A 21,161-nucleotide genomic window follows, 5' to 3' on the forward strand; every position below is an offset into this window, starting at 1 on the left:
ACGTGGTATATCAGCAGAATGCTGGTGCTGATAATCTTATGGATTAATACTATGCGGTAATTGGGGCAAAGGAAGTGTTTTGATACTAAAGAGATTAGAGGAAATGACACTCAAGTTTTCTTCCTCTTGCGATGCTTTAATTTAGTGTTTGCCAGTGCAGAATGACTGTTAGGGTCTATTCGGATTACTAAGTGTCCTTAAAATGTAAACATCCACCCATTTGTTGATTTGTTAAACTTCCAAGGGGGTACCAATCCCGCGGGTGTTACATTTCAAGGCTCCTTCCGGGATAATTTCAGGAATGTATGGGACATATTTTTTCATTATTTTCTTAATTTTTCATATCTTTATAGATCCAAGCTTTAAGAAGCCCAAAAGTGTTTATTTCTAACAAAATAATTATCAAAATATGAAAGATGTAAAACTTAACTAACCTTAGACTCCTCTACTGTATATGAAAAGGAATCCACGACATGTGTTTATATATATAACATTTACAGTACTGTATAAATACGTTATCTGGTGAGGGAGCTATAATGTAGGTAAACAGTGATATGGGGATGGATTTAGTCACTCTCGGTCTTTTCTTGTTACCAACTCCCGTTTTAAATTCAAAACAACACATACCCCACAACAAAACCTATTTTTTTTGTTCAACAATTATAACATAAATGTACCAATATCAGCAACATGAAAGGAAAAACTTCCGTCATTATTCGCATCAGTTCTGCCCTCACAGTTTCAACATGTGTAAAATGCAATTGCACAGTTGCTTGAGCAGAGCTTTAGCCGAAATCTTGCCTTCTGTAAAGTTAATGAAGTGATCGTGATGCAGATTTTGTCCAGAACTTTTTCTATCAAAGATTCAAACGCTCACGACACCTATACGCCACCTTCTTTTACACCGCCCTAGGATTTTCTTCCCACGGTCCACCTTGGGAATAACTGGTCTAAATCAGGACCAACACCTTTCCTGTGAGGGAAAGGTCCAGAGATCATTCTGACATCCTATGAGAGAGAGAGAGAGAGAGAGAGAGAGAGAGAGAGAGAGAGAGAGAGAGAGAGAGAGAGAGAGAGAGAGAGAGAGAGAGATCATATTTCAACCCAGTGGCTCAAGCTTATGTAAAGCATAATGACCATATTCGTTGTCATCCTGTCTTGTATCTCACTTGTTTATTCATGCAAAATTATATTCATTTCCTATTTGTTTAATTTTTATTGATATACTTTCTTCATGAGGACTAGAATATAATTCCCTGTTTATTTTTCCCTTTTTTCCTCATTTGATAGTTCTATTACACTGAACCCTACTCGGTGAATTGTCCTTTGACTTTGTTTTATATGAATCAATCATTTTGAATTTGATAACATGTTACTCACCCAATCAGAACCTTGGAAAAGATTTGTCACACACTTGGGGCCACAAGAATTCCATGGTTATATTCCACCATGATTTTACTGAGGAATTTCTTCATTCCTAACTCGAGTTCACGTTTCGTATACTAATAAGGCCTTTTCAATGTTCCTTCATCTCGCTAAAGCGATTCAAACCGAAAAGTTTAGCAGTTTATATTATACGAAATTTTCACATTCTTGTTAATAATCAATCAAATGCCAGGGTGAGTGAGTTATCTTTTTACATAATTTATTGTGTCTATTTGAGGATTATACGTTTTATCTATTTATTTTGAGCGAAAATCAAGGATAAAAGAACAGAAATGCTTCATAACATGTACCCGGATTGCAAAATGGTTGCCACACCTAAGCCTCCTCTCATAGTTAAACCGTAATTGAAGATTAACATGACCACACAAAGGCCAAAAGGAAGTCCTTGATATGGCACACCTTTTTCAGATATTTTTCAATCGAAAATCTCATCTCTTTCTTTTCAAATATCTTATTCTCAATTCTCGTCATCCCAGTATAGAAGTGCAGTCAAAGAAATTGTGAGGTTGACATAAAACTATAAGAAAGAAATTAGCAGTTATTGAAAATAACTGTTACTGATCTACTGTATGTTGCAGTGGAAAGAATCTAATGCAGAAAAAAAAACGTTCAGATATTCAGTTACTAAAGACAATAATCAACAAAGACACGAATCATTTCCATTTGAAACTCGCTAAATGTCTCGCAGAATCGAAGGATTGTAGAAGTGGCCCGATCTGTAACCGGCTTTAAAAGAACATGCGAAAATGGTTATGCTTACCAAGAGGACCAGAGTCAAAGTCCTCGGAATGGATTCCATCGTGGCTCAGTCGACCGAAGAAGTCTTCTTGCAGTTGCGACCAACGAAAGTGGAATGACAACTGAAGCGGCGGATCAAGAAGTTGGTTCGTCTCTGAGGTTGAAGTGTTCCCTTAAATACTTTATATGTAGACAGTAGGCAACTGCTCATTGGTTGACGCAGTATTTGATGCCATTAACACTTTTCAAACACTTGTGATTGATGAAAACATAAATTTTAGGCGGATTTGTAAAATTATTATTAGTTATAAATGTACTTAGCATATTCCTGTAATATTTTCTCTCTCTCTCTCTCTCTCTCTCTCTCTCTCTCTCTCTCTCTCTCTCTCTTTCTATATATATATATATATATACATATATATACATATATATATATATATATATATGTATATATATATATGTATATATATATATATATATATATATATATATATATATATATATATATGTGTGTGTGTGTGTTTGTGTGTATATATGTATATATATATATATATATATATATATATATATATATATATATATATATATATAAATAAATATATATATATATATATATATATATATATATATATATATATATATATATATATATATATCCCATAACTAGTCCACTGCAGGACAAAGGTCTCAGACATGTCCTTCCACTAGCATCTGTTTATGGTCCTTTTTAATGCCAGTTTATAGCCGCATATTTTGTTACCTTGTCAATCCATCGTCTTTTCCTTCCTCTGCTTCTTTTTGCAATCTCTACTGTAGGGACCCATTCTGTTATTCTTAATGTCCATGTATTACATGTCACTCTTCTATGATTTCCCATGTCTATTTCTTTTTTTTTACACATCGTTAGAATATCATCTACTTTACTTAGCTCTCGTATCCATGTTGCTCTTTTAGTGTTCATCTCATCATTATTCTTTCCATAGGTCTTTGAGTTGCAACTAGCTTGTGTTCTAAGGCTCTTTTAAGGGTCCAAGTTTGTGTACATTAGTTAATACTGGTTGGACCATTTAATGAAAATATTTTTCTTATTTAACTTTTTACTTTTCATAACCTCATTTTGTTTGCCAAAAGCTCTCCCTCCCATGATTATCCTTCTTTTAATTTCGGTTTTATGTCCTGGGGAAATTCTTACTGTCTGTCCTTATTTGTTGTCTCTGAATTTTCATTGAACATTTGTGCTTTTTTTATCCAAATCTTGTATCATCTTTTGCAATTCCTCCCATGATTCACTAAACAGAGCAATGTCATCTGCAAATCTTAAGTTATTAAGGTATTTCCCATTAATGTCAATTGCTACATTTTCCCAATATAAATTCTTAAAAGACTTTTAGGCACGCTGTGAATATTATTATTGTTATTATCATTACTAGCTAAGCTACAACCCTAGTTGGAAAAGCACGAGTGAAGAAAGGAAATAAGAAAATAAATAAGTGATGAGAATAAATTAACAATAAATCATTCTAAAAACAGTAACAACGTCAAAACAGATATGTCCTATATAAACTATTAACAACGTCAAAAACAGATATGTCACATATAAACTATAAAAGGACTCATGTCAGCCTGGTCAACATAAAAACATTTGCTGCAACTTTGAACTATTGAAGTTCTACTGATTCAACTACCCGATTAGGAAGATCATTCCACAACTTGTAACAGCTGGAATAAAACTTCTAGAATACTGTGTAGTATTGAGGCTCATGATGAAGAAGGCTTGGCTATTAGAATTAACTGGGGGGTCTCCCTGTCTAACTCCTTTCTCAATCAAAATTTTTCACTATTTTATGCAGTTTTAGGATTGCTGTAGGTGGCCAATGCGGTAACGTCCCAGACTGGTAAATCCCTGACGAATTCGAGTCCCACTCAAACTCGATAGTTCCTTTGGTCGCTACAACCTCAACATCCTTGTGCGCTAAGGAGGGGTGGTTAGGGAGAGCCTATAGGTCTATCTGCTGAGTCATCAGCAGGCCATTGCCCGGCCCACCTTGGCCCTAGCTTGGGTGGAGAGGGGGTTGAATGGTGATCATATGTATATATGGTCAGTCTCTAGGACATTGTCCTGCTTGATAGGACAATGCCACTGTCCCTTGCCTCTGCCATTCATGAGCGACTTTTAAAACCTTTAAACTTCCCGTATAGCTATCTTCAATTGTTCTAACATAGGCTTCATTTATTCCTTGTATTTTTAGTGCTTTCATTACTGATTAAGTTTTGACAATCAAATGCTTTTTCATAGTCTATAAAAGTCTATAAATACCATATACTGTATAGTGGTTTGTCATACTCTTGATTTGTCCATCAGGTGGTTAATTACATGGATATGTTCATATATTGAATACCTACTTTTAAAGCCTACCTGCTCTATTGGATGATTAAAGTCTAGCTGTCCTTTTTAAAGGTTTAAAGGTCGCTCATGAATGGCAGAGGCATGGAACAGCGATATTGCCCTAGCAAGCAGGACAATGCCCTAGAGACTGACCATATATTATATGATCAGCGCCCAAGCCTCCTCTCCATCTAAGCGAAGACCAGGGAGGGCCAGGCAGTGGCTGCTACTCAGTAGATAGACCTATAGGCTCATTCAAATCCCACAACCTTAGCTCACAAGGATGGTGCAGACACTAATGTCACTAACGAGTCTGAGCGGGACTCGAACCCCCCGACTGGCAAACACCAGGCAGAGACGTTACCGATCAGGCCACAACAATCCTATTCTGCATAATGTGATCTTTATAAAAATATTATATATTACTCAGAGTAAACTTATGCGGTAATTTTCTATGTCTTCTCTGTGTCCCTTTTTTTGTGTGAATTAGTATAATGATGAAGTTTCCTAAGCATTCTTGCAGATATTTTGTGTAAAGTTCAGCGAGATTTACAATCAAATCTCCTTCATCTATTATTAAATCAATTGTCAGGCCATCTTCTCCTGCTTTGCGTCTTTTCGTGTCTTTTAATGCTTTCTTTACTTCTACTGTTAATTTTGGTACCGGCTCAGGTGTTTCCTTATTTCTATTGACAAAGTTACTACATATATCACTATTGTATAGAATTGTATAGAAATCCTCTGCAATTCTTATTACTCCATCTCTTTTATTTCTACTTCCTGGTGCTGAATGAAGTTCCCAACGCTGGACCATATTACAAAATTCACAAGTCCATCCATCATTCCATATTCGTAGATACGGATAATCCGGCAGCCCCAAGTCAAGGTCTATAGACCTTGCCCCAAGTACTGAGCCAGGTATGTTTTACGTCACAAGAAAAACATATCTTTGAAATATTTTATCACATGGATTCTTTTTCCTAAATTTCTGATTGACTAATGCACAATTTTCTACTCGGTTTAATAGAAAAAAAAATACATTAGTGTTCTTAAATTTGTAATTAACTGCATTTTCTTTTTATTCATAAAGGTAATATCTATATAGTAGTACGAGTAAGTTTTTCTATCACGTTGCCTGTTGTTGTTATAAAAATGGTTATTTTTACAATCTATCTAGAGATACAATATTTGAATATTTTGATTTCTTGTTTGTGACTACAGTGGTACCTCTACATACGAATATAATCCGTTCCAGAACCAACTTCGGATGTAGAAAATGTTCGGATGTAGAAACGAATTTTCCCATAAGAATACTGTACATTGAAATAGGATTAATCCGTGGTTGAGCCCAAAAACCTATGATAACTTCTTAATAAACTACTATACATAATTTCCCATGAGAATAATGCACACTAAATTAGATAATAGACATGTAAATAAGAAGAATTAGCAAAAAATGATAAATAAGAAACGGGTTTTTAGCGTCCCTTTACCTTAGAAACTCCAGCGCAGGTGTTGTTAGTCTTGCTACGCAGAGAGGAGATGGACGGGCGGCGAGTAGGTAGAGAGGTTAACTACGATAAACGTACACTACCGTAACTTATTCTAACTTTCACTAAGTGAACTTTAACATAACTTAGCTTATTTTTTTTTATTTTTATATTTTATATTTTTTTTACATTTTCTTTTTTTTCTTTTTGATGATTACGTAATTTTAATCACTTTCACTCTCTACACTTAAAATTGACTGAATTTCTTTCGCTTTACTCTTTGCCGTTTTCTTTGTTTCACTTTCTTCCGCTTCACTCTTTGCCGTTTTCTTCGAATCACTTACATCCTCTTCACAAAGTTCGCTTCGCAGTTTTTTTAAAGAAATTATCGATAGATAATTGCTTGGTACGGCTTTTCAGAATGTTTCGAAAGTGAGTTAGGCAAACATCATCGAACTGCGAAACTACACGACAAACCTGCAATTTTTTTTGGGTAGTATTTGTCGATGAAGTCGACCACGTCTTGATATTTTCCTAACACCTCTTTTATATGCGCCGAACCTAACACATGTTCTACCTCCTCGCTCCCTTCCTTGTCATCACTCATGTGCTCAGACATAGCATGGAGTTCCTTGAGCTCATCCGTGGTAAGTTCGTCGTGATGTTCGGCGACGAGTTCTGTAACGTCATCTGTGTCGACCTCCAGACCCATGGACTTGCCAAGGGAGACGATTTCCTCTACGGCTTCCGCTGCACCCACCACGGGATCAGGTTTGGGGTCAAAACCTTCAAAATCTCGGGAAGAAAACTGCATCAGGCCACAGCTTCTTCCAGGCAGAAATGAGGGTCCGTCGAGTTAATCCCACCCAAGCCTGATCTATGATCTTCAAGCAGTGCACGATGTTGAAGTGGCTCCTCCAAAATTCACGCAAAGTTAAGTTGGTGCTTTGCGTGACATTAAAGCACTGCTTAAATAAGTGCTTGGTGTACAGCTTCTTAAAATTAGAGATGACTTGCTGGTCCATGGGCTGGAGGATAGAGGTGGTATTCGGTGGAAGATACAGCACCTTATGAACTTAAATTCATCGAAGATATCATCTTCAAGTCCGGGGGGAGGGGGGGGGGAGGAGCGGGTGCATTGTCAAGGCATAGCAGGCACTTTAAAGGCAATTTCTGTTCATGAAGATACTTCTTCACAGAAGGGCTGAAAACTTGGTTAACCCATTGCACAAAGAATTGCCTAGTGTCCCAGGCCTTCGAGTTGGATCGCCAGAAAACATGAAGCTGGTCCTTATCGACGTTGTGTGCCTTAAAGGCCCTAGGGTTCTCGGAATGGTAAACCAGTAAGGGCTTGACTTTAAAGTCCCCGCTGGCGTTGGCACATAGGGCAAGAGTCAACCGATCCTTCATTGGCTTATGTCCAGGCAATTTCTTCTCTTCGGCGGTGATGTAGGTTCGACTCAGCATCTTCTTCCAAAACAGCCCGGTTTCATCACAATTAAACACTTGCTGCTCTACGTAGCCTTCTTCCTGCACGATCCTTTCGAAGTCCTTGACAAAGTCAGCTGCAGCCTTTGTATCCGCACTAGCAGCCTCTCTGTGGCGAACAACTGAATGAATCCCGGACCGTTTTTAAATTTCTCGAACCAGCCACGAGATGCCTTGAAATCATCTGAGGAAGGCTCGGTTGAATTCTCCCCAGCATCACCCCCAGAGCTCTCCTCCTTCAAGTCTGTAAAGATGGCGTGCGCCTTCTCGCAGATGACGGTCTCGGTGATGGTGTTACCAACGATCTCTCTGTCCTTGATCCACACTAGCAGAAGTCGTTCCATCTCTTCTATGATAGGGCTACGGCGTTTTGAAATTATGGTGATCCCCTTAGAAGGCTTCACTGCTTTAATAGCTTCCTTCTGTTTAAGGATTGTCGAGATCGTCGACATATTACGGCCGTACTGTTTAGCAAGTTCACTCATGTTTTTCAATAATTTCCTGCTTAACGTCTAAAGAAAGCATTTCCTTCTTCCTTTTCTCACCACTACCACTACCACTGGCAAAACTAAGCCTTTTAAGACCCATACTTTACGTAAATTACCGTTAAAGGATGCACGTAAAAAATCACGATTAAAACAGAGTTAATAGCAGAACGCACAGAGCACAACCGCAAGAAGCCGACGAGAACAGAGGACTGACCCAAGCCGCGCTAATTGAGGGTCCCTCCGAGGTCGAAGTGCTGCCTTCTATCGGCGGAAATAAAAAACACTTCAGGCGTTATGAGCACCGACTACGCGTACGAGTATTGTTTACTTCGGGTGTCGAAAAAAACATTCAGGTGTAGAGTAGGAACGTGTTCGAATTGTACTTGCGTGTAGAAAAATTCGGATACAAGTGGTACGACGAAAATTGCTTACTTCGTGTGTCGAAATAAAATTCGGGTGTAGAGTCAAAAATTTGCTCGAATTTTACTTCGGATGTTGGAAAATTCGGATGTAGATACGTTCGTGTGTAGAGGTTCCACTCTACATAAATATATATATATATATATATATATATATATATATATATATATATATATATATATATATATATATATATATACTGTATATATATATATATATATATATATATATATATATATATATATATATATATATATATATATATATATATATATATATATATATATATATATATATATATATATATATATATATATATATATATATATATATATATATATATACGTGTATATATATATATATATATATATATATATATATATATATATATATATATATATATATATATATATATATATATATATATATATATATATATATATATATATCTAAACTTTACTTATGTGGCCAGAATGAAAACTAACATACTGTATATGGAAATATTTGCAGCGTTTTGAAGGCACTAAATGTAGATCCTTGATTGTCTCATTATACGGTAATCCTGAAGTGGTAAACTACTAAAATGTTCATCTTATCACATATATAGTAAAGTTCTCCATGGGTTCTAGTTAATTTTGTAATTTAATGAATTCAGTACAAATAGATTATACGTGATATACGGTTTGTGTAAGCACGAATCCATATTAATCACATCTTAATCCTCCTTTAAGAGGGAGTCATTTGCTGAAGCATATCCTTCCATTTTCTAAACAAGATCATTTTTTTTTTTATTCAGTAGATAGTGGTGCTCATCTAAAGTTTTTTTTTTCCAGCAGATGCTGGTACCCTTCTAGGACTTTTTTTTTTACCAGAAGCCTATGCCCATCTCAAGAGTCTTTTTTTTCAGCTCAGCAGTTTCTGATACCCACTTAAAGTTTTTTTTTTTATTCAGCAATTTCTGATACCCACCTAAAGAGTTTTTTTTTAATTCAGTAATTTCCGATACCCACCTAAAGAGTTTTTTTTTTTAATTCAGTAATTTCCGATACCCACTTAAAGAGTTTTTTTTTAATTCAGCAATTTCCGATACCCACCTAAAGAGTTTTTTCTTTTTTTAATTCAGTAATTTCCGATACCTACCTAAAGTTTTGTTTTTAATTCAGTAATTTCCGATACCCACTTAAAGTGTTTTCTTTATTTAATTCAGTAATTTCCGATACCCACCTAAAGAGTTTTTTTTTTAATTCAACAGTTTCTGATACCCACCTAAAGTTTTTTTTTTTTTAATTCAGTAATTTCCGATACTCACCTAAAGAGTTTTTTTTAATTCAGCAGTTTCTGATACCCACCTGAAGATTTTTTTTTTAATTCAGTAATTTCCGATACCCACCTAAAGAGTTTTTTTTTAATTCAGCAGTTTCTGATACCCACCTAAAGAGTTTTTTTTTAATTCAGTAATTTCCGATACCCACTTAAAGTGTTTTTTAATTCAGCAGTTTCTGATACCCACCTAAAGAGTTTTTTTTTTAATTCAGTAATTTCCGATACCCACCTAAAGAGTTTTTTTTTTAATTCAGCAGTTTCTGGTACCCACCTAAAGAGTTTTTTTTTCATTCAGTAATTTCCAATACCCACCTAAAGAGTTTTTTTTAATTCAGCAGTTTCTGATACCCACCTAAAGAGTTTTTTTTTAATTCAGTAATTTCCGATACCCACCTAAAGAGTTTTTTTTTAATTTAGCAGTTTCTGATACCCACCTAAAGAGCTTTTTTTAATTCAGTAATTTCCAATACCCACCTAAAGAGTTTTTTTTAATTCAGCAGTTTCTGATACCCACCTGAAGAGTTTTTTTTTAATTCAGTAATTTCCGATACCCACCTAAAGAGTTTTTTTTTTAATTCAGCAGTTTCTGATACCCACCTAAGGAGTTTTTTTTTTAATTCAGTAATTTCCAATACCCACCTAAAGAGTTTTTTTAATTCAGCAGTTTCTGATACCCACCTAAAGAGTTTTTTTTTTAATTCAGTAATTTCCGATACCCACCTAAAGAGTTTTTTTTTAATTCAGCAGTTTCTGGTACCCACCTAAAGAGTTTTTTTTTCATTCAGTAATTTCCAATACCCACCTAAAGAGTTTTTTTTAATTCAGCAGTTTCTGATACCCACCTAAAGAGTTTTTTTTAATTCAGTAATTTCCGATACCCATCTAAAGAGTTTTTTTTTCAATTTAGCAGTTTCTGATACCCACCTAAAGAGCTTTTTTTAATTCAGTAATTTCCAATACCCACCTAAAGAGTTTTTTTTTTAATTCAGCAGTTTCTGATACCCACCTGAAGAGTTTTTTTTTTAATTCAGTAATTTCCGATACCCACCTAAAGAGTTTTTTTAATTCAGCAGTTTCTGATACCCACCTAAGGAGTTTTTTTTTTTAATTCATTAATTTCCGATACCCACCTAAAGAGTTTTTTTTTTAATTTAGCAGTTTCTGATGCCCACCTAAAGAGTTTTTTTTTAATTCAGTAATTTCCGATACCCACCTAAAGAGTTTTTTTTTTAATTCAGCAGTTTCTGATACCCACCTAAAGTTTTTTTTTTTTTTAAATTCAGTAATTTCCGATACCCACATAGAGTTTTTTTGATTCAGCAGTTTCTGATACCCACCTAAAGAGTTTTTTTAATTCAGTAATTTCCGATACCCACCTAAAGAGTTTTTTTTTTTTAATTCAGCAGTTTCTGATACCCACCTAAAGAGTTTTTTTTTTAATTCAGTAATTTACGATACCCAACTAAAGAGTTTTTTTTTAATTCAGCAGTTTCTGATACCCACCTAAAGAGTTTTTTTTTTTAATTCAGTAATTTCCGATACCCACCTAAAAAGTTTTTTTTTTAATTCAGTAATTTCCGATACCCACCTGAAGTTTTTTTTTTAATTCAGCAGTTTCTGATACCCACCTAAAGCTTTTTTTAATTCAGTAATTTCCGATACCCACCTAAAGAGGTTTTATTTTAATTCAGCATTTTCTGATACCCACCTAAAGTTTTTTTTTTTAATTCCGTAGTTTCCGATACCCACCTAAAGTGTTTTTTAATTCAGCAGTTTCTGATACCCACCTAAAGGGTTTTTTTTTTTTTAGTTCATTAATTTCCGATACCCACCTAAAGACTTTTTTTTTTAATTTAGCAGTTTCTGATGCCCACCTAAAGAGTTTTTTTTAATTCAGTAATTTCCGATACCCACCTAAAGAGTTTTTTTTTTTTAATTCAGCAGTTTCTGATACACACCTAAACTTTTTTTTTTTAAATTCAGTAATTTCCGATACCCACATAGAGTTTTTTTGATTCAGCAGTTTCTGATACCCACCTAAAGAGTTTTTTTTAATTCAGTAATTTCCGATACCCACCTAAAGAGTTTTTTTTTTAATTCAGCAGTTTCTGATACCCACCTAAAGAGTTTTTTTTTAATTCAGTAATATCCGATACCCACCTAAAGAGTTTTTTTTAATTCAGCAGTTTCTGATACCCACCTAAAGAGTTTTTTTTTAATTCAGTAATTTCCGATACCCACCTAAAGAGTTTTTTTTTTTATTCAGTAATTTCCGATACCCACCTGAAGTTTTTTTTTTAATTCAGCAGTTTCTGATACCCACCTAAAGCTTTTTTTAATTCAGTAATTTCTGATACCCACCTAAAGAGGTTTTATTTTAATTCAGCATTTTCTGATACCCACCTAAAGTTTTTTTTTTTAATTCCGTAGTTTCCGATACCCACCTAAAGTGTTTTTTAATTCAGCAGTTTCTGATACACCCCTATTTTTTTTTTAATTCAGTAATTTCCGATACCCACCTATAAAAATTTGTTTAATTCAGCAGTTTCTGATACCCACCTAAAGAGTTTTTTTCAATTCGGCAGTTTCTGATACCCACCTAAAGAGTTTTTTTTTTTTTTTCAATTCAGCAGTTTCTGATACCAACGGAGAGATTTTTTTAGTTTAATCAATAAAGGTACCCATCTAGTTTTTTTTCTCACCAGATTTTGGTACCCATCTAAAGTTTTTTTTTTCTTTTTTTAATCCAGCAGATGCTGGTACCCATCCAAAGCTTTTCTTTTTAATCCAGCAGATGCTGGTACCCATCCAAAGCTTTTTTTTTAATCCAGCAGATGCTGGTACCCATCCAAAGCCCTTTTTTTTAATCCAGCAGATGCTGGTACCCATCCAAAGCTTTTTTTTTTTTTAATCCAGCAGATGCTGGTACCCATCCAAAGCTTTTTTTTTAATCCAGCAGATGCTGGTACCCATCCAAAGCTTTTTTTTAATTCAGCAGATGCTGATACCCATCCAAAGCCCCCTTTTTTTTTTAATCCAGCAGATGCTGGTACCCATCCAAAGCCTTTTTTTTTTTTAATCCAGCAGATGCTGGTACCCATCCAAAGCTTTTTTTTTTTAATCCAGCAGATGCTGGTCCCCATCCAAAGCTTTTTTTTAATCCAGCAGATGCTGATACCCATCCAAAGCCCCCCCTTTTTTTTAATCCAGCAGATGCTGGTACCCATCCAAAGCCTTTTTTTTTTTAATCCAGCAGATGCTGGTACCCATCCAAAGCTTTTTTTTAATTCAGCAGATGCTGGTACCCATCCAAAGCTTTTTTTTTTAATCCAGCAGATGCTGGTACCCATCTAAAGCTTTTTTTTTAATCCAGCAGATGCTGGTACCCATCTAAAGCTTTATTTTTTTTTTATCCAGCAGATGCTGGTACCCATCTAAAGCTTTTTTTTTTTTTTTAATCCAGCAGATGCTGGTACCCATCTAAAGCTTTTTTTTTTTTTTTTTATCCAGCAGATGCTGGTACCCATCTAAAGCTTTATTTTTTTTCTAATCCAGCAAATGCTGGTACCCATCTAAAGCTTTTTTTTTTTAATCCAGTAGATGCTGGTACCCATCTAAAGCTTTATTTTTTTTTTAATCCAGCAGATGCTGGTACCCATCCAAAGCCTTTTTTTTTTAATCCAGCAGATGCTGGTACCCATCCAAAGCTTTTTTCTTTTTTTTAATCCAGCAGATGCTGGTACCCATCTAAAGCTTTTTTTTTTTAATCCAGCAGATGCTGGTACCCATCTAAAGCTTTTTTTTTTAATCCCGCAGATGCTGGTACCCATCTAAAGCTTTATTTTTTTTTAATCCAGCAGATGCTGGTACCCATCTAAAGCTTTTTTTTTTTAATCCAGCAGATGCTGGTACCCATCTAAAGCTTTTTTTTCAATCCAGCAGATGCTGGTACCCATCTAAAGCTTTCTTTTTTTTTTAATCCAGCAGATGCTGGTACCCATCTAAAGCTATTTTTTTTTAATCCAGCAGATGCTGGTACCCATCTAAAGTTTTTTTTTTAATCCAGCAGATGCTGGTACCCATCTAAAGCTTTTTTTTTTTTTTTTTTAATCCAGCAGATGCTGGTACCCATCCAAAGCTTTTTTTTTTTTAATCCAGCAGATGCTGGTACCCATCTAAAGCTTTTTTTTTTTTAATCCAGGAGATGCTGGTACCCATCCAAAGCCCTTTTTTTTAATCCAGCAGATGGTGGTACCCATCCAAAGCTTTTTTTTTTAATCCAGCAGATGCTGGTACCCATCCAAAGCTTTTTTTTTAATCCAGCAGATGCTGGTACCCATCCAAAGCTTTTTTTTTAATTCAGCAGATGCTGATACCCATCCAAAGCCCCCCCTTTTTTTTTAATCCAGCAGATGCTGGTACCCATCCAAAGCCTTTTTTTTTTAATCCAGCAGATGCTGGTACCCATCCAAAGCTTTTTTTTTTAATCCAGCAGATGCTGGTACCCATCCAAAGCTTTTTTTTAATTCAGCAGATGCTGATACCCATCCAAAGCCCCCTTTTTTTTTTAATCCAGCAGATGCTGGTACCCATCCAAAGCCTTTTTTTTTTTTAATCCAGCAGATGCTGGTACCCATCCAAAGCTTTTTTTTTTTAATCCAGCAGATGCTGGTCCCCATCCAAAGCTTTTTTTTAATCCAGCAGATGCTGATACCCATCCAAAGCCCCCCCTTTTTTTTAATCCAGCAGATGCTGGTACCCATCCAAAGCCTTTTTTTTTTTAATCCAGCAGATGCTGGTACCCATCCAAAGCTTTTTTTTAATTCAGCAGATGCTGGTACCCATCCAAAGCTTTTTTTTTTAATCCAGCAGATGCTGGTACCCATCTAAAGCTTTTTTTTTAATCCAGCAGATGCTGGTACCCATCTAAAGCTTTATTTTTTTTTTTATCCAGCAGATGCTGGTACCCATCTAAAGCTTTTTTTTTTTTTTTAATCCAGCAGATGCTGGTACCCATCTAAAGCTTTTTTTTTTTTTTTATCCAGCAGATGCTGGTACCCATCTAAAGCTTTATTTTTTTTTCTAATCCAGCAAATGCTGGTACCCATCTAAAGCTTTTTTTTTTTAATCCAGTAGATGCTGGTACCCATCTAAAGCTTTATTTTTTTTTTAATCCAGCAGATGCTGGTACCCATCCAAAGCCTTTTTTTTTTAATCCAGCAGATGCTGGTACCCATCCAAAGCTTTTTTCTTTTTTTTAATCCAGCAGATGCTGGTACCCATCTAAAGCTTTTTTTTTTTAATCCAGCAGATGCTGGTACCCATCTAAAGCTTTTTTTTTTAATCCCGCAGATGCTGGTACCCATCTAAAGCTTTATTTTTTTTTAATCCAGCAGATGCTGGTACCCATCTAAAGCTTTTTTTTTTTAATCCAGCAGATGCTGGTACCCATCTAAAGCTTTTTTTTCAATCCAGCAGATGCTGGTACCCATCTAAAGCTTTCTTTTTTTTTTAATCCAGCAGATGCTGGTACCCATCTAAAGCTATTTTTTTTTAATCCAGCAGATGCTGGTACCCATCTAAAGTTTTTTTTTTAATCCAGCAGATGCTGGTACCCATCTAAAGCTTTTTTTTTTTTTTTTTAATCCAGCAGATGCTGGTACCCATCCAAAGCTTTTTTTTTTTTAATCCAGCAGATGCTGGTACCCATCTAAAGCTTTTTTTTTTTAATCCAGGAGATGCTGGTACCCATCCAAAGCCCTTTTTTTTAATCCAGCAGATGGTGGTACCCATCCAAAGCTTTTTTTTTTAATCCAGCAGATGCTGGTACCCATCCAAAGCTTTTTTTTTAATCCAGCAGATGCTGGTACCCATCCAAAGCTTTTTTTTTAATTCAGCAGATGCTGATACCCATCCAAAGCCCCCCCTTTTTTTTTAATCCAGCAGATGCTGGTACCCATCCAAAGCCTTTTTTTTTTAATCCAGCAGATGCTGGTACCCATCCAAAGCTTTTTTTTTTTAATCCAGCAGATGCTGGTACCCATCCAAAGCTTTTTTTTAATTCAGCAGATGCTGATACCCATCCAAAGCCCCCCTTTTTTTTTAATCCAGCAGATGCTGGTACCCATCCAAAGCTTTTTTTTTTTAATCCAGCAGATGCTGGTACCCATCCAAAGCTTTTTTTTTTTAATCCAGCAGATGCTGGTACCCATCCAAAGCTTTTTTTTTTTAATCCAGCAGATGCTGGTACCCATCCAAAGCTTTTTTTTTTTAATCCAGCAGATGCTGGTACCCATCCAAAGCTTTTTTTTTTAATCCAGCAGATGCTGGTACCCATCCAAAGCTTTTTTTTATTTCAGCAGATGCTGATACCCATCCAAAGCCCCCCTTTTTTTTAATCCAGCAGATGCTGGTACCCATCCAAAGCTTTTTTTTTTTTTTAATCCAGCAGATGCTGGTACCCATCCAAAGCTTTTTTTTTTAATCCAGCAGATGCTGGTACCCATCCAAAGCTTTTTTTTAATTCAGCAGATGCTGGTACCCATCCAAAGCTTTTTTTTTTAATCCAGCAGATGCTGGTACCCATCCAAAGCTTTTTTTTAATTCAGCAGATGCTGATACCCATCCAAAGCCCCCCTTTTTTATTAATCCAGCAGATGCTGGTACCCATCCAAAGCTTTTTTTTTTAATCCAGCAGATGCTGGTACCCATCCAAAGCTTTTTTCTTTTAATCCAGCAGATGCTGGTACCCATCCAAAGCTTTTTTTTTTTAATCCAGCAGATGCTGGTACCCATCCAAAGCTTTTTTTTTTTTTAATCCAGCAGATGCTGGTACCCATCCAAACCTTTTTTTTTTAATCCAGCAGATGCTGGTACCCATCCAAAGCTTTTTTTTTAATTCAGCAGATGCTGATACCCATCCAAAGCCCCCCTTTTTTTTAATCCAGCAGATGCTGGTACCCATCAAAAGCTTTTTTTTTTTAATCCAGCAGATGCTGGTACCCATCCAAAGCTTTTTTTTTTAATCCAGCAGATGCTGGTACCCATCCAAAGCTTTTTTTTAATTCAGCAGATGCTGATACCCATCCAAAGCCCCCCTTTTTTTTTAATCCAGCAGATGCTGGTACCCATCCAAAGCCTTTTTTTTTTTAATCCAGCAGATGCTGGTACCCATCCAAAGCTTTTTTTTAATTCAGCAGATGCTGGTACCCATCCAAAGCTTTTTTTTTTTTTAATCCAGCAGATGCTGGTACCCATCTAAAGCTTTTTTTTTTTAATCCAGCAGATGCTGGTATCCATCTAAAGCTTTATTTTTTTTTTTATCCAGCAGATGCTGGTACCCATCTAAAGCTTTTTTTTTTAATCCAGCAGATGCTGGTACCCATCTAAAGCTTTTTTTTTTTATCCAGCAGATGCTGGTACCCATCTAAAGCTTTATTTTTATTTTAATCCAGAAAATGCTGGTACCCATCTAAAGCTTTTTTTTTTTAATCCAGCAGATGCTGGTACCCATCTAAAGCTTTATTTTTTTTTAATCCAGCAGATGCTGGTACCCATCCAAAGCCTTGTTTTTTTTTTAATCCAGCAGATGCTGGTACCCATCCAAAGCTTTTTTCTTTTTTTTTAATCCAGCAGATGCTGGTACCCATCTAAAGCTTTTTTTTTTTAATCCAGCAGATGCTGGTACCCATCTAAAGCTTTTTTATTTTTTAATCCAGCAGATGCTGGTACCCATCTAAAGCTTTATTTTTTTTTAATCCAGCAGATGCTGGTACCCATCTAAAGCTTTTTTTTTTAATCCAGCAGATGCTGGTACCCATCTAAAGCTTTTTTTTCAATCCAGCAGATGCTGGTACCCATATAAAGCTTTCTTTTTTTTTTTTAATCCAGCAGATGCTGGTACCCATCTAAAGCTATTTTTTTTTAATCCAGCAGATGCTGGTACCCATCTAAAGTTTTTTTTTTTTTTAATCCAGCAGATGCTGGTACCCATCTAAAGCTTTTTTTTTTTTAATCCAGCAGATGCTGGTACCCATCCAAAGCTTTTTTTTTTTTTAATCCAGCAGATGCTGGTACCCATCTAAAGCTTTTTTTTTTTTTTAATCCAGCAGATGCTGATACCTATCTAAAGCTTTTTTTTTTTAATCCAGCAGATGCTGGTACCCATCTAAAGCTTTTTTTTTTTTTTAAATCCAGCAGATCCTGGTACCCATCTAAAGCTTTTTTTTTTTAATCCAGCAGATGCATGTACCCATCTGAAGCTTTTTTTTTTTCTAATCCAGCAGATGCTGGTACCCATCTAAAGCTTTTTTTTTTTTAACCCAGCAGATGCTGGTACCCATCTAAAGCTTTTTTTCTTTTTAATCCAGCAGATGCTGGTACCCATCTAAAGCTTTTTTTTTTTTTAATACAGCAGATGCTGGTACCAGTCAAGCGTTATACGAAATGTGAGTTGGTCGATGTACAAGTGGGCCACGTGCCTCCTTTACATGATTGCACCCTTGCACTGACCTTCGCTTTAATGATACACCTGAAATTCGGTTTTCATGAGAAATTTTTATTTCCAATCTCTGCTAAAGTGCTTTTCTCAAAACATGAAATTATTGGGCTTAATGGAGTCTTCAGTTATTCATGATGGAAACTCATTAAAGTTTATTGGTTAGGTTTTGGTGGCCTGTTGGAAACATCCTTGTCCGGTGATCATCAGACAGGAGTTAAAGTCCCGCTCAAATGCTTTAATTCCTTTGGTCGCTGCAACCTCACAATCCTTGTGAGCTAAGGGTGGTGTGTTTGGTGGAGCCTAAAGGTCTATCTGCTGAGTCATCAGGAGCCATTGCCTAGCCCTCATTGGTCCCAGCTTGGGTGGAGAGGAGGCTTGGGCACTGATCATATGTATATATGGTCAGTCTCAAAGGCACTGTCCTGCTTGACATGGCAAAGTCACGGTTCCTTGTTCCTGCCATTTAAACCTTTAAAATTTGTTCAGCTGTGCTGAGAATTGTAACTTAAATTCGATTCAGATGACAAATGTATGCTCATCTGTATCTTATTGGTAATCGACATTATGTTAGTGAATATATAGACTAAAATACAAAAGGATAGATTGATATGTAGGTAGATAGACAGATATCGATATTTTGAAATAAGGAGAAAGAACTATAGTTAGATAGTAAGATTAAGAAAGGCAAATAGGCTATTAGATGGAAAGAGAGAGAGAAAACACGTTTCTTCAGAGATTGATTTCACTTGTAATATGGTTTCGTAATCTGAGTTATTTGCAGCTTAACTACAGATATTCAATGATATATTTACACAACATATTAGGATAACCTTTGAACAAAGCCATCACCTATTGTGAATATATATTATAAAAAGAAGTTCCAACATGTTAAGAAAGCTTTGCTTCGTACCTCAAAGAAAAGGGGTACCTCAGTAGGTAGTCAAACAAAGGTTGAGTTGCAGTGCCAGGAAAGAACACATATTTAGTTACAAACAGTAATGGAAAACCTAAAAATGTGCTAAAATCAGCATGTATCATAACATCTATCTCAGGATGAAGACATTCTATCATACATAGAATCATAATAATTGTAGAAAGCTTAATCAGTAGGGAAATAAAGTCTATATTCCATTTACACCTGGGATTAGGTGTGTGCTTTACGTGGAAAATGCTTTTCATCACAAAATTGTTTTGACAATAAAGGACCACCATTTAGGGGAAAAAAATTTATATGGACAAAACTTCCTCACCAGTGGTAATCTTTGCTGGCGGGGAGAAGCAAAGGTACTGAAGTAATAGCAAGAATTCCCCAATAAAGAAATATCCTGCATTACTAAGGGATATGCAACGCCTTCACAATTTGATGAAGTGTGGGCTTATTTTCAACCTAAAAAGCATAAAGCACAGGCATACGTCCACTCAAAGAAAGCTGGGAATCATAGAAGGTTTGGGCTTCAAGCAAAGGCTGTGCCCATTCACTGCTTGATTGTTTAAACTGAAAAACGGGCCATGCTGTTCTCGTGATTTTATTAAGGGTGAACCATAGGTATCCTGACCTTGTATAGCTTGAATTGCTAAGGAGCATTGATGCAGGTCATTGATATATATGTTGGGTTGCCAGTTATAATCGATAGCAAATGATTTGGTATAGGTATGGAGTATAACATTTCGGTCAAATGATGAAATTATACAGATTCCCTGGGAAGACTAATCAATGGCCGAAGGATGTGCTGATGCACTTGTTGTAAATTGCATTGTATGCGGCATGTGTGCTCTGAAGCAAGTACCCAGCAGATGCAAAACACTCACTACTTCAGTTTCATGGTGGTAAAAACAGGGCTCTTCGTAATTCAAAACCAATGGGTAGACTTTCTGGGGACTTTCGAATCCTCATGAACATCACCCAGAACAATTGCTAAGGGATGTTTAGTTTACCATTATGTAGCCATGTTTGTGAAGAAAAACCATTGATCTGTTCAGAAAATTCGCTGTTGGAGGAGGAAACGGTATAGTTATCAGTTGTGTAAATTGATTGACAGAGGGAATTTCAGTCATTTTGTTTTGTAAAATAGCTGACATTGAGGTGATATGCAATTGAAAGATGGAGCATTGTATAGAATATGGCACAATTAACACAGCAGATATTGTTTCCTGATTTCAAGATCGTATAGACGTAAGGTGCTCTTAGCTTAGCATCCGTGACCATCCAGGGAGCATTTTAATTTTGAAAAAAAAAAAAAAAAAAAAAAATCCGTAAAATTTTGCAAAGCTTCTTAAGGCATAGAGATAGAGGACGGATATAAAGGAGTGGCATGAACAGTGTTAGAGGAATGCAGCTAGTAAGTCTCCACCATAAATCCCAATAGCACTGTTAGGACCTCACAGTTAAGAATATCCTCTACAGAAAAGAGTGATAATATCATGAGGGTATTAATATATTCCAGTTATGATTGAGCATTTTCCATAGGAAGGATACTTTTCTTTCATTGGATCTAAACCAAAGTCAATATCCAACGTGTATGATGACTATATATTCTCTAAGTATAGCATCCCTGATGCTGTTCATTTAGACCAAGAACTAGAGTCAGATTTGATAGAAGAAGTTTGTAAGTTTTTGGCTTTGAACAAATCAGGACAACAAATATCCAAAATCAGTTGGCTTAGTTCAATAACTAAATGACATATTTCAGGTAATATTCCATTTTTTTTTTTATATTTAAATTGATCTAGATTAGTGTCGGCAGGATATGTTTTATTATATATAGATGAAAACTAAACCCATCTACTAGAATCCACCATAGGTAATTTTTTTGGCAGATTTGTAGTTACCAATAGATAACCTCAAGCATAGAAAACTCTATATGAATAGGACAAGACTGTGA

The 21,161-nt window shown here is 35.8% G+C and overlaps 1 protein-coding gene across 5 annotated transcripts in view; it reads right to left on the reverse strand.

Moving 5' to 3' along the window:
- LOC137642449 (trypsin Tyr p 3.0101-like) overlaps positions 1–21,161 on the reverse strand; it is a 126,927-nt gene that overhangs the window by 69,710 nt on the left and 36,056 nt on the right. Inside the window, exon 1 of one of the 5 annotated variants that reach the window (XM_068375008.1) lies at positions 2,207–2,316. The exons of 3 other annotated variants lie outside the window; for them this stretch is intronic. In XM_068375008.1, coding sequence (XP_068231109.1) covers positions 2,207–2,245 — 39 coding nt within the window. In that variant the 5' untranslated portion in view covers positions 2,246–2,316. Of the gene's footprint in view, positions 1–2,206; positions 2,317–21,161 lie in introns of those variants that run through there. One more of the 5 variants, XM_068375010.1, reaches the window with a different exon arrangement.

The sequence above is a fragment of the Palaemon carinicauda genome, chromosome 6 (genome assembly GCF_036898095.1).
Source record: "Palaemon carinicauda isolate YSFRI2023 chromosome 6, ASM3689809v2, whole genome shotgun sequence".
Lineage (NCBI taxonomy): Eukaryota > Metazoa > Arthropoda > Malacostraca > Decapoda > Palaemonidae > Palaemon > Palaemon carinicauda.